Source organism: Girardinichthys multiradiatus, chromosome 13, assembly GCF_021462225.1.
Source record: "Girardinichthys multiradiatus isolate DD_20200921_A chromosome 13, DD_fGirMul_XY1, whole genome shotgun sequence".
NCBI classification, from domain to species: Eukaryota; Metazoa; Chordata; class Actinopteri; order Cyprinodontiformes; family Goodeidae; genus Girardinichthys; species Girardinichthys multiradiatus.
This window is the reverse complement of record NC_061806.1, coordinates 6,281,628-6,294,318: the sequence shown is the minus strand read 5'-3', so window position 1 is coordinate 6,294,318 and position 12,691 is coordinate 6,281,628. Positions and strand designations below refer to the sequence as shown.

The 12,691-nt window shown below is 38.7% G+C and overlaps 1 protein-coding gene across 4 annotated transcripts in view; it reads left to right on the top strand.

Moving 5' to 3' along the window:
- The window catches only part of vars2 (valyl-tRNA synthetase 2, mitochondrial), a 61,645-nt gene extending 51,968 nt beyond the window's left edge, over positions 1–9,677 (top strand). For all 4 annotated transcript variants that reach the window (XM_047384678.1, XM_047384679.1, XM_047384680.1 and 1 more), the window contains 2 exons: positions 7,064–7,213; positions 9,395–9,677. In XM_047384678.1, coding sequence (XP_047240634.1) covers positions 7,064–7,213; positions 9,395–9,481 — 237 coding nt within the window. In that variant the 3' untranslated portion in view covers positions 9,482–9,677. The remainder of the gene's footprint in view (positions 1–7,063; positions 7,214–9,394) is intronic.
- The last annotated feature ends 3,014 nt before the right edge of the window (positions 9,678–12,691 follow it).

Sequence of the window (12,691 nt, the reverse complement as noted above, 5' to 3'; positions counted from 1 at the left end):
CCCTTGCAAATTTAGATTAATAATTTTCATTCAAATAAGAGGTTGGATTCTTATAGGAAATAAGACTCTAGAAAATTAATAAGGCAATGTAAAAGGAGAAGGAATTTAAAAATTATTATTGGTAGCACTGTTGCCTTGCAGCAAGAAGGTCCTGGGTTCGACTCCCAGCCAGAGGTCTTTCTGCCTGGTGCATTACATGTTTGTGCTGTGAGTGTTCTTCTGTGTGTGTGAATGTCTGTCTGTCGGTCTGTGTGGAAATGAATGGAAACAGAAACAAGGGGCTGGAGAGATGCACACATCAAATTCACAGTCAAGTTGCGTGTTCACAGTAAATGTATTAACTGCCAATTAACTTAACTATTATCTAATCAGTGTTTACTGTTTAATCTTACCTGCAGTTATATTCAGTAAAACCACAGCCTGATCTCCCAGTCTCAGAACAGCTGTTAGTTTACATTAAGCCTGTCAACTGTAACTACAGCGTGTTGTTGTGACTATGAATCTGAATATATTATTTAATATTTAATATTAATACTTTAATATTTTATCAAATAATATTTCGATCTGATAAGAGTTGTCCTGTGAATACCAGCCAAGGAAGGCGGCGGTATTAGGACAAGATCGAAAAGAGTGAGCCAAGCTCTGACATTATTGAACAGCAAAACTCTGCACACACATGGAATGAATTCACACAATTTCTTAAAATACAAGAATTTATTAACATAAATAAATAAACTCAAATCAAACATATTTAAATCAACAAACTCTTTACTATGCTAAAACAATCCAACTAAACTACCAAGCAGAATTAAAGAATAACGAGGACTAATGGGCTATGTACAATATAAACAAGTTGATTAAAGATGATTGAGAACCATGACAGAAAGAGTGATGCAACAGTGTTTACATACCAATTCTGACTGAACCAGGAAATTTATCGGTCATGTATCAAACAGGTGTTGTGAATTTTGCTGTTAAGCAAGGTGTGTAAAAAGTAGTGAAACACTTTTGGACATGTGAAATCAAACGTTTAGAGAAGGTCACATTAGGTTCACCTGTAAATTGCATTATAGGTTCATCCTGAAATTTCACCCATAAGCCGAATATCCCTACCTTTTTGTGAGTAGTGTATGTTAATAGATTAAAAAAAACACAAAAACTATGCTGAACTTTTGAATTTTTAGAAGCTGTTTTTCTTACCATCGGTTTGCGGTTGATCATAGTTTAATTTGCTCAATGACTGGTTTTTTTTTACATCCTTTGTTTGTTTGTTTTTTAAGTGCTAGGGTCTCTGGTAAGTGTATTAATTTGCAAATACTTTTTTCCTTTAAAAATGTTGAGGTAGAAGGACTGGACTAAAATGGGTTAAAAAAGCAGTCAGTGCTCTTTGGAAAAGACCTTCAAACAGGCTGGAGAGCTGCTGCTTATTAAAATATGTGAAAAATATTGTATACATTCTGATCCCTTACTATACACTACAAAAATAGACCACAGCAGTTGTGTTGTAGGCAGGTGTCAAACATAAAATTGCTTCTGCCAGGCCACATCTGGGTCACAAGGTATTCCCATCCAGCCTGAAAACATTTTAATACATAGTGCACATTCAATGCAGGAGTCATTTGTAACCCATATCAGAAAGGATTAAGTGATGGCAGTGCCTTTGCCAATTAGTGTTCACACTCGTATCATGGAGCAGAATTAAACAGCAGTGAACTGACATGGTGCTGAGTTCTAGAACATCTCATTGTTGCTGCCTCCTGAAATGTTTTTAGTTGTAATTGCTAGGAGAAACTAGAAAAATTTGCATTTCCTGTGAAATGCAATGTGAATGCTGTAAGCTGAATTTTTTTGCTGAAAGCTGGCAGAAACGAGCTAAAATTGACTACAGAAAATCTGCTGAAATGTAATGAATAATAACAAAACAGAAATGTTAAACTCCTGTTGAAAGCTGTCAGAAAGTGGCTAAGATTGACAGCAGAATATCAGCTGAAATCTGATAAATTAGTAGAAATAGCAGAAACATTAGCAAAGAAAACCTGTCATCTGATCTGTAAGCAGCTATAAAACAGTGTAACAAGGTGAAGTTACCTCAAAACTACTTGTTGAAACATTTGTTGAAATGCAAGAATTGACAAAAACTTTTAAAAAGCAGAAAAGAGCTGCCCATAGATGAGCTAAAAAGGATACACTGAAGCAAAAATATAGCCTAAGAAGATGAAGTTGGTGATAAAATATATAAAAAATGGCAGAAAATTCAGAAAAAGAATAAACTAACTACAAATACGCTGAAGAAACACAAAAACAAACAAGTAAGTGCCTAAAAAAGGCACTTACTTGTTTGTTTTTTTCAGCTAAGAGAGGAGAAAGAGAAGCTAACATGCCAACATTAGCATATTGGCTATCACTAGCATGAAGGCTGATATTAATTGACCCCATATACTTTGCAAAAAGCAATGTATAACCTAAAATAAGCTAAAATGCTAATGCTCACTACAGCCTATATTCAAAAGTCTATGAAATTGCCCTTTAAAAATATTCACTCTTGTTCAGGTGTTGGAACCTCAGTAGAAGCTGTTTGAGTAGCTGGCATCAAATAGTCGCTGTTTTGATGCTCCACTGGGACCTATGGAGATGGTCTTATCATAAGTCACACAGTAGTGGTTTCATTCTGGTTCTGATAGAGATTGGAACTGGTTCTGATGGGGTTTTGTTCCTGATTCTGATAGAGAGTTCCTCCTGGATCTGGTGAAGATTTGTACCTGGTTCTGATAGTTTGGACCTTCTCCTGATGGATGCCTGTACATGGTTCTGGCGTAGATTTGTTCAAGGTCCTTATGGAGACTTTTGCCAGGTTCTGGTGGAGTTGGGACCTGGTTTTGATTAAGATTTCTTCCTGGTTCTGATGAAGATTTATGCAAGGTTCTGATTCATGTTTCTTCTTGGTTCTGATAGAGTTTGGTCCTGGATCTGAAAGAGGTTTATAACCAGATCAAATTAAAATATTTAGAAGGTTCTTAAACAGATTTTTTTTTCTGGTTTTGATGGAGCATTTTGCCAGGCTCTGATGGAGTTTGGGCCTGGTTCTGAAAGAGGTTTATAACCAGATCTGATGAGAATATTTAGAAGGTTCTTAAACTGATTTTTTTTTTTTTCTGGTTTTGATGGAAACTTTTGCCAGGCTCTGATAGAGTTTGGAACTGGTTCTGATAGAGGTTTTTCCTGGTTCTAATGGAGTTTGGATCTGGTTCTGATGGAGATCTGTATCTGGTCCTGGTGCAAGTCTGTACCTGGTTCTGATGGATATTTCTTGTGGGCTCTGATATAGTTTGGACCTGGTTCTGAGACAAGTTTGGACCTGGTTCTGAGACAGGTTTGGACCTGGTTCTGATGGAGTTTGAACCTTGTTCTGATAGTTCTGATAGAGGTTTCTTCCTGGTTTTGATGGAGTTTGGATCTGGTTCTGATGGAGATTTGTTCCAGCTTGGGATGGAGTTTAGACCTGGTTCTGATGGAAGTTTGTTCCTGGTAATCCTTAGTGTGAGCTGCTGCACTTTTTAACATGGAGTAGCATGCTCCTGAACTACTCCTAATATTTCGGAAACCGTAAGGGCTACCAATATCATTCTTTGATCGTTTTTATCAGAACGGACAGGGGAACAATAATGTCAATCTTTTTTTGTTGGCAAAATATTATTAAATGCACAACAATAGGTGAAAACAAAGGAAAAAATTTAGAAAAAGACAAAAATGCCTGAACATGCTCTCGAACAAGTTTAAATAACTGGGAAACTATAAGGGCTATCAATTTGATTCATGTACTGTATGAATCTGTCGCTTTGCTGAACAATCATTAAGCTTTTCAAGTTTCTACAAAAATATCTGTACTCTGAAACAAACCTATCTCACAGGAAAACGTTAAAAGGTATCAAAATAATTCCTTCACTGTGAGTGAGAGGATCTATTGAAGCAAAAAACTGACGAGGCTCATGTCTTTACACACTTCCATTTAGGGGACTGGGCGATTCGAAAACGACCCTCTTCACTGAGAGTTGCAGTCTTCTGTTTTCTTACATTTTGTATTGATCCCAATGGGTCAGGATGTGTGACATGCCTGCACTCAGGGAGTGTTTTAATGAAAACTATAAAACCTACATCAATGACATATTTCCTGAAAGCAGAAAGACGGAGCTACGTTTTGATGCATAAATTACTTCTGTAGAGTGAAATTTGCAAGAACAACAGCAGTTTGTTCGCAAAGCCCTGTCAAGTTTCAAAAACCGAGAAGGCCTAGAGTGCTCACTGTGACAGTGAGCACTCTGTAATCCAATGACATAATCATTGGATTACATTGTAAAATTGAAATCTTGGGAAAAGTTGCATAAAACGCGATTTTAGAAAAACCGTAAGAGATATCAAAAAGCTGAATCATTTGTGGATAGCTTAATGTCTTGTGACTTGTTTAAATTTTGAATTGAGTTTCTAGCTGAAATTATGTAAAAGTAGTTAGCTGTGAAAGAGCACAAACTTCTTGCTGAATTTTGCGGAATTTTTAAGATTTTCCTTTCATTTCAATGGGCTAAAAATCTGCACAAAAAGCTGAATATTTTAAAAAGTCTAAAACATTTATATAGTACAGACCAAAGGTTTGGACACACCTTCTCATTCAAAGAGTTTTCTTTATTTTCATGACTATGAATATTGTAGCTTCACACTGAATGCATCAAAACTATGAATTAAAACATGTGGAATTATATACTGAACAAAAAAGTGTGAAACAACTGAAAATATGTCTTATATTCAAGGTTCTTCAAAGTAGCCACCTTTTGCTTTGATTACTGCTCCGCACACTCTTGGCATTCTGTTGATGAGCTTCAAGAGGTAGTCACCTGAAATGGTTTTCCAACAGTCTTGAAGGAGTTCCCAGAGATGCTGAGCACTTGTTGGCCCTTTTGCCTTCACTCTGCGGTCCAGCTGACCCCAAACCATCTTAATTGGGTTCAGGTCCGGTGACTGTGGATGCTAATACTAATGTTAGCTTAAATGCTAACATTAGCATGTGGGCTATGAAAAAGTTGAATAATTCAAAAATACCACAAGGTTGTGGAAGCATTTTAAAGCTGAATGCTGTTTCTAACTGAAAGTATGCGGAAGTAGTTAAATGGTAAAAACTGTGAAATTTTATTGGAATTTTTGTTGTTTTCCATTCATTTCAATGCGAGCAAAAAAAAACATAAAAAGCTGAATATGTTTAAAGTATAAAAGGTATAAATACCAAAAGTCAAAGCTGGAATGTCCTGAAAGGCTGAATATTGTGAAAGTTGAACGGTTTAAATAACACAAAGTATGCAGAAGGAGTAGCGAATCAAAAAGTGTACGAAAGCAACCAGAAAAAGAAGAAGAAGAAGAAGATGGAATAATAAAGAATAAAGAGAAACAGGATCTCAATAGTGTGAATGCCTTCCAAAAAAGAAAACCAGAAACACAATAATTGCTTTACAGCATTCACACAATTAAATCAGCCAATCAGCAACAACTGTCAGTGTAACCCGACACCTGCAGCATTTTTGACGCAGCATGTCACTATTGTCTCATCCAGGCCAGCCTCTTTAACATGGAGGTGCATGCTCCCGAACTACTTCCCGTAACTCGGAAACCGTAAGGGCTATCAACGTCATTCTTGGACTGTTTTTATCAGAACGGACAAATGAATGATAATATCAATCGTTTTTGGTTGAAAATATACTAAAGGCACAACACTTGGTGAAAAGAAACATAAATGCATTCTCACTGACACAAATAATAAAGAAAAACAATAAGTGAGAATACATTCATGCATTCTCAACACTGGAAGAAGGTTCCAGTGTTGTGGAAGAGCTCCTGTCTTGTTCCGGCAAGAAAGAACACTCACCCATCAGTCCTCAATGACTATAGACCTGTTACCCTCACCTCCCACAGCATGAAGGTCTTAGAGAGATTCCTGTTGACCCACCTGAGTTAGCAAACAATAAACTATCAGGAACCCCTTCAGTTTGCTTATAGATGTGGAGTTGGAGTTGAAGATGCCATCATACACCTGTATCAACAATCCCACTGTCATCTGGACAAAGCCAGCAGCACTGTGAGGATCATGTTCTTTGGTTTCTCCAGTGCACTTTAAACAATTCAACCTGATTTGCTTTGTCAGAAACTCCAGAAGACTCAGGTGGAGGCCTCAACAATCTCCTGGATCAAAGACTACCTGACAAACAGAGCACAGTTTGTGAGACTGAAGGGTTGTGTGTCTAACCAGGCAGTCAGCAGCACAGGAGCACCACAGGGGACTGTACTCTCACCATTCATCTTCACTCTGTACACCTCAGACTTCCAGTACAAGACAGACTCCTGTCATCTGCAGAAATACTCGGATGATTCTGCAGTCGTGAAAAAGCTGAGTCCAGCTAGTGGACCACTTTGCTAGTGGACCACTTTGTGGGATGGTGTGGAAACAATCATCTCATCTTAAATGTGAATAAAACAAAGAAGATTATTGTAGATTTTAAGAGAAACAGGAACAAACAACTATTTCCATCATGGGAGAAGAAGTGGAGGTGGTGGAGGAGTATAAATACCTTGGGGTTCACCTGGACAACAGACTGGAGTGGAGATGCAACTGTGAAGCCGTCTACAAGAAGTGACAGAGCAGACTCTTCTTATTGAGGAAGCTCAGGTCCTTGAATTGAATTGAATTGAATGTTAACTGATAAAAACAGTTGTTCAATATTTGGACCTCATTAAACTCAGTCATTCCAGTTCTAATATTCATATTTTAATATCGTCAAACTCAGCTCTGTTATTTATTTTATATTTTTACCTATTTTGGATTTGTAAATCATTACCCAAATTTATAAGTTTCAAAAAATACATCAACAATATGACAAATGTTATCTGTATGTTGGAGAGTGAAACAATTGTCAATTTGCTGGTGTGTCTTAATCTGCAGAGGAAATGGCTCTATTGTGTATAACCATGCGTCTTAACGCAGAGTTTTGTCAGATTTTTTTATTTTGTATTCTTTTTTTTTTAGAGTGGGATTGACATTGACAAACTGATCCGGCATCTCTCTCAGCGGAGAGATAAGCTTCTTCCAAAGCTGGAAGAAAATCTTTGCAGACTTCAGTTTCCCAACAGCCTGACCAAGACTCCTGCACAAATCAGGCAACAGATGGAAAGTAGGGTGAGTACTGGACAGAAATATCCACAGGATCTAGATTGTGTTAGTTTATTTACTCTCAAAAAGATTTTCTTAATTTTACAGAACATTAAAATCTGACGAAAAAAATGTAAGAAGTTAGGACTTAGACGTTTTTTTTATATTGGTTAAGGTACTAAACACCTGAATTATTGCATACTGGATGAATTGGTGTGGAAATTTCCCTTTTAAATGTTTTACAAGTAACTAAACAGAGATGTTGTTTTTTTTTTTTATTTCCCATTCACACATACAATTAGTTGATTTATTCAATGCTAAATGTTTAAGGAATATAGTTGAACCATACTTTATTTGCATAAAAAAGAAGCTGGAGTATCAGGACTGGGTAAATCTAACCATTGAGGAAGTGTCTTAAACCCGCTTTCTGTAAATTGGCCAGCAGAGGGTGACTCTTTGTTGCAAATTCTTTTTTGTAAAGTGCCTTGAGACTGCAACTGTTCAATTGTGAATCAGGATCAGCTTTATTGCCAGGTTTGTCCAGACAAACAAGGAATTTGACTCCAGTACACTGCTCTAAGTGACAACTTTTTTTTTTGTATATATATATATATATGTATATTTTTTGTAACACTGGAAATAAAGAATATCTTTTAAATGTACATGTTTCACCATTCGACTTTACAATAGTATGCATGGTGTTGTTCTGGAACTCTGACTGTCAAGTGTTCATCAGAGAAACAGCCTGGGGAAGAAACTGTCTCTGTGGTGGCTGGTTATAGTAGACAGTTCTCTGTAGCGCCACCTGAAGGTAAAAGCCTAAACAGTTTATGTGCAGGGTGTGTGGGATCTGCAGAGATTTTAGCTGCCCTTTTCCTGACACTGGACCTGTATAAGTCCTGGATAGAGGGAAGGTCAGCCCTGATGATTCCCTCTGCAGCCCTGATTATTCGTTGCAGTCTGGACCTGTCCTGTTTTATGGATGAGCCAAACCACACTGAGATGTATGAAGACAGGACAGACTGAATGATGGTAGTGTAGAAGAGGACCAGCACCTGCTGTGGAAGGTTGTACTTCTTGAGTTGCCTCAGGAAGTACAGTCCCTGCTGGGCCTTCTTCTGAACATTGTCTGTGTGTGAGGTCCATCTCAGGTTCTGAGAAGTGGTGGTTTCTAGGAACCGGAAGTGGTCCACAGCAGATACAGTGTTGATATATATATATATATATGACAGTGTTGTAATATGTTTTTTTTTTTTTTTGTTCTGATAGAGATGGTGGGGTTCTTGGGTACTGGGATGATGGTGGGGCATTTGAAGAAGGAGGGAACCTCACACAGCTCCAATTACTTGTTAAAGATCTCAGTGAAGATTGGGGCCAGTTGGTTGGTGCAGGCTCTCAGGCACAATGGGGAGACATTATCAGGTCCTCAAGCCTTCCTTGTGTTCAGGCGCTGAAAGATTCTATTTACATCTTCCTCTGAGATCCTAAGTGCATGCAGGGGGTCTGAAGGTAGGGGGGTGGTTGGTGTATGACAAGAATTTGTGTCTAAATGGGATGTGGAGGAGTTGAGTTGAGGTGTGAACTGATGCTCTTTATACTTGATTTGGGCTATTAGGGCTATATTATAAACTGAATTAAATTGAACTGAATTCAAAGAGAAGCAAATTAACCTTAATGCCTCCTTCTTAATTTATTATTGATGTTAATATTTTTCCCTCAAGAATAATTTTCAATATCTGGGGTGAGGACTTTATGAATGCAAATGCTGTTCATAGAGTTGAGCATTTGCAACCATTTAGGAAATTGTTGTAACAGTAATTTATTATTGAAGTTGTTTGCTGGTTCAGTTCTTTGCCTGTTTCACAATATCTAGTTCCAGTAACAATGTCAGCAAATCCAAGGCTTCCAAACTGCACATGGATGTCTAATAGCATCATATGATCAACACAGAAACACACACACAGACAACCTGGTTCAACAACCTTTTGATGATCATGGCGTGAATCTTTTATTTACATTCTCTCTTTGCATTTTACTCATTTTGTGAGGTCTGGTAAGAACTGGGTGTTTTTTCAATGTCCTGATATTGAAAATACCTTAGAAATTAAAAGCTGGGTCATTTGTTTTTCATTAAGTTAACAAGTCTGTACTCATGTTGTAATTGTGATAATAGTTATTTTTGTATATTCTATCATCTTGTCTGTTCAGGTTTCAGCTTTGAAGAAGGAACTAAAGAGCATTGAGGATCAGATAAAAGTGCTGCAGGAGAAACAGTCAATGGATAACTGTAGCTGAAGGCCATACTGGACCCTGTCAGACATCAGAGTTTAATTATTGATAATGCTGCTTGAGGCAAAGACAGCTTGCATTACAACACTGCAAAACAAAGCAACAATAATATGGTACCATGTAAATAACGGGTTTGATCCAAAGGGAGTTACTGTAAGTTGAATGTAATAGGAAGAAAAATAAAAATTTACAACCTATTCTACGTTATATAATGAAAGATTGTCGTTCTTCGTTACAGTGTATTCCTTTTCTGGTGTGGCTAGTGGATGAGTGGACAATAATTTGGCAATTGTGCATCTCTTTTGAATTTGCAGCCAGTCATAATAACTGATCTTGCTTACTTGCCACAACAATGGTAGAATATTTATTGAAGCTTACTACAATATCCTGACCTTTCATAGTTTCATTGCTTCATTTTATTTTGTAATGATCTGTCTTCTGACTGGAAGTAATGTTGGAGTTATAGATTGGCTCAGCCAGAGCCCTGACATGAATCTGTGGAGGGAGCCAATTATCAGCATAATAGCAAGGAGACCTTTCAATTTCACTGCCAAGGTACATTGTTAAAATATCAATGGAAACATTCAAAAGGTTGGTCAGGAATTGTGAGATAAAATTATATTTAATACCCAAACTGATCTGATCATTTCCAGATTGCCATATTTTTGTCTACCAATAACAGAAATACACCTTCCTGAGTACATCACTGAACAGTTGTCTACTTTATTCTTTTAAAACACATTTTTGTTGCTAGCTCCATATGAATGAATCATATGATCAGATCCCAAATGTAAAAAAAATAAACACCGAATAAGGTTAAGCCCAACATGATTCAAAACCCTGGCATATCTAGATTTAACATGATTTTCATTGGTAGGAAACAAGGCAGGTATCCTTCTAAATATAACAATGTATAAGAAGTAAAAGAAAAAATCTGTTTTAATTTACATTGTATGAAGATCAGAATCAGCTTTATTGCCAAGTTCGTACATACAAACAAGGAATTTGACTCCGGTACACTTTGCTCTCTGGGGTTTTTTTGTTTTTTTTAATGCATTATAATATATATTTATGCATATATCTTTATGTCCTTAAATATATATACATATATACAAAGGTGCATTTGCAACTTCAGTATGCAGTTGTTTGGTACTCTATTAAATGTTCATCAGAGAAACAGCCTGGGGGAAGAAAGTGTCTGTTCTCCGAAAGTCCACCACCATTTCCACAGTCTTGAGTGGGTTGAGTTCAAGGTAGTTCTGACAACACCAGTCTACCAGCCAATCCACCTCCTGTGTGTATGCAGACTCATCACCGTCCTGGATCTGACCAATGACAGTGGTGTCGTCTGCAAACTTCAGGAGTTTCACAGACGAGTCCGCTGAGGTGCAGTCATTTGTGTACAGGGAGAAGAGGAGTGGGGATAGAACACACTCCTGGGGGGCACCAGTACTTATAGATCTGCTGCAGGAGAAGATGCTCCCCAGTCTCACCTGCTGCTGTCGGTCCGTCAGGAAGCTGTTGATCCTCTGACAAGTGGAGGCTGGGACGTTGAGCTGGGTGAGCTGGTGGAGGATGTCTGGTATGATGGTGTTGAAGGCCGAGCTGAAGTCTACAAACAGGATCCTGGCATGCTTCCCTGGTCGGCTGAGGTGTTGCAGGATGAAGTGTAGACCTACAGGAGTTGGACAATGAAACTGAAACACCTGTCATTTTAGTGTGGGAGGTTTCATGGCTAAATTGGACCAGCCTGGTAGCCAGTCTTCATTGATTGCACATTGCACCAGTAAGAGCAGAGTCTGAAGGTTCAATTAGCAGGGTAAGAGCACAGTTTTGCTCAAAATATTGAAATGCACACAACATTATGGGTGACATACCAGAGTTCAAAAGAGGACAAATTGTTGGTGCACGTCTTGCTGTCGCATCTGTGGCCAAGACAGCAAGTCTTTGTGATGTATCAAGAGCCACGGTATCCAGGGTAATGTCAGCATACCACCAAGAAGGACGAACCACATCCAACAGGATTAACTGTGGACGCAAGAGGAAGCTATCTGAAAGGAATGTTCGGGTGCTAACCCGGATTGTATCTAAAAAACATAAAACCACGGCTGCCCAAATCACGGCAGAATTAAATGTGCACCTCAACTCTCCTGTTTCCACCAGAACTGTCCGTCGGGAGCTCCACAGGGTCAATATACACGGCCGGGCTGCTATAGCCAAACCTTTGGTCACTCATGCCAATGCCAAACGTTGGTTTCAATGGTGCAAGAAGCGCAAATCTTGGGCTGTGGACAATGTGAAACATGTATTGTTCTCTGATGAGTCCACCTTTACTGTTTTCCCCACATCCGGGAGAGTTACGGTGTGGAGAAGCCCCAAAGAAGCGTACCACCCAGACTGTTGCATGCCCAGAGTGAAGCATGGGGGTGGATCAGTGATGGTTTGGGCTGCCATATCCTGGCATTCCCTTGGCCCAATACTTGTGCTAGATGGGCGCACACTGCCAAGGACTACCGAACCATTCTTGAGGACCATGTGCATCCAGTGGTTCAAACATTGTATCCTGAAGGTGGTGCCGTGTATCAGGATGACAATGCACCAATACACACATCAAGACTGGTGAAAGATTGGTTTGATGAATATGAAAGTGAAGTTGAACATCTCCCATGGCCTGCACAGTCACCAGATCTAAATATTATTGAGCCACTTTGGGGTGTTTTGGAGTAGCGAGTCAGGAAACGTTTTCCTCCACCAGTATCACGTAGTGACCTGGCCACTATCCTGCAAGAAGAATGGCTTAAAATCCCTCTGACCACAGTGCAGGACTTGTATATGTAATTCCCAAGACGAATTGACGCTGTATTGGCTGCAAAAGGAGGCCCTACACCATACTAATAAATTATTGTGGTCTAAAACCAGGTGTTTCAGTTTCATTGTCCAACCCCTGTATTTTCTTCATATGTTCCTGTAAGGAGACACTGGTAACTTTTAAAGAATTCTAACAGAATACCGTATATCTCCATGGCCACTGGCCATTCCAATGGTTACTGCCTGGAAACCTGCAAAAGGGCTTTGTGATGGCAGGATGGAACCAGCTGTATGAAGGTCAGCAAAGGAAGCAGATCTGATAGATGTAGGCGATCCCGAGCCAAGCCACCAAAATAATTTTAACAAACTAGAAAGTCAAACAAAAGAGAAATGATTAGGAATTAGGGG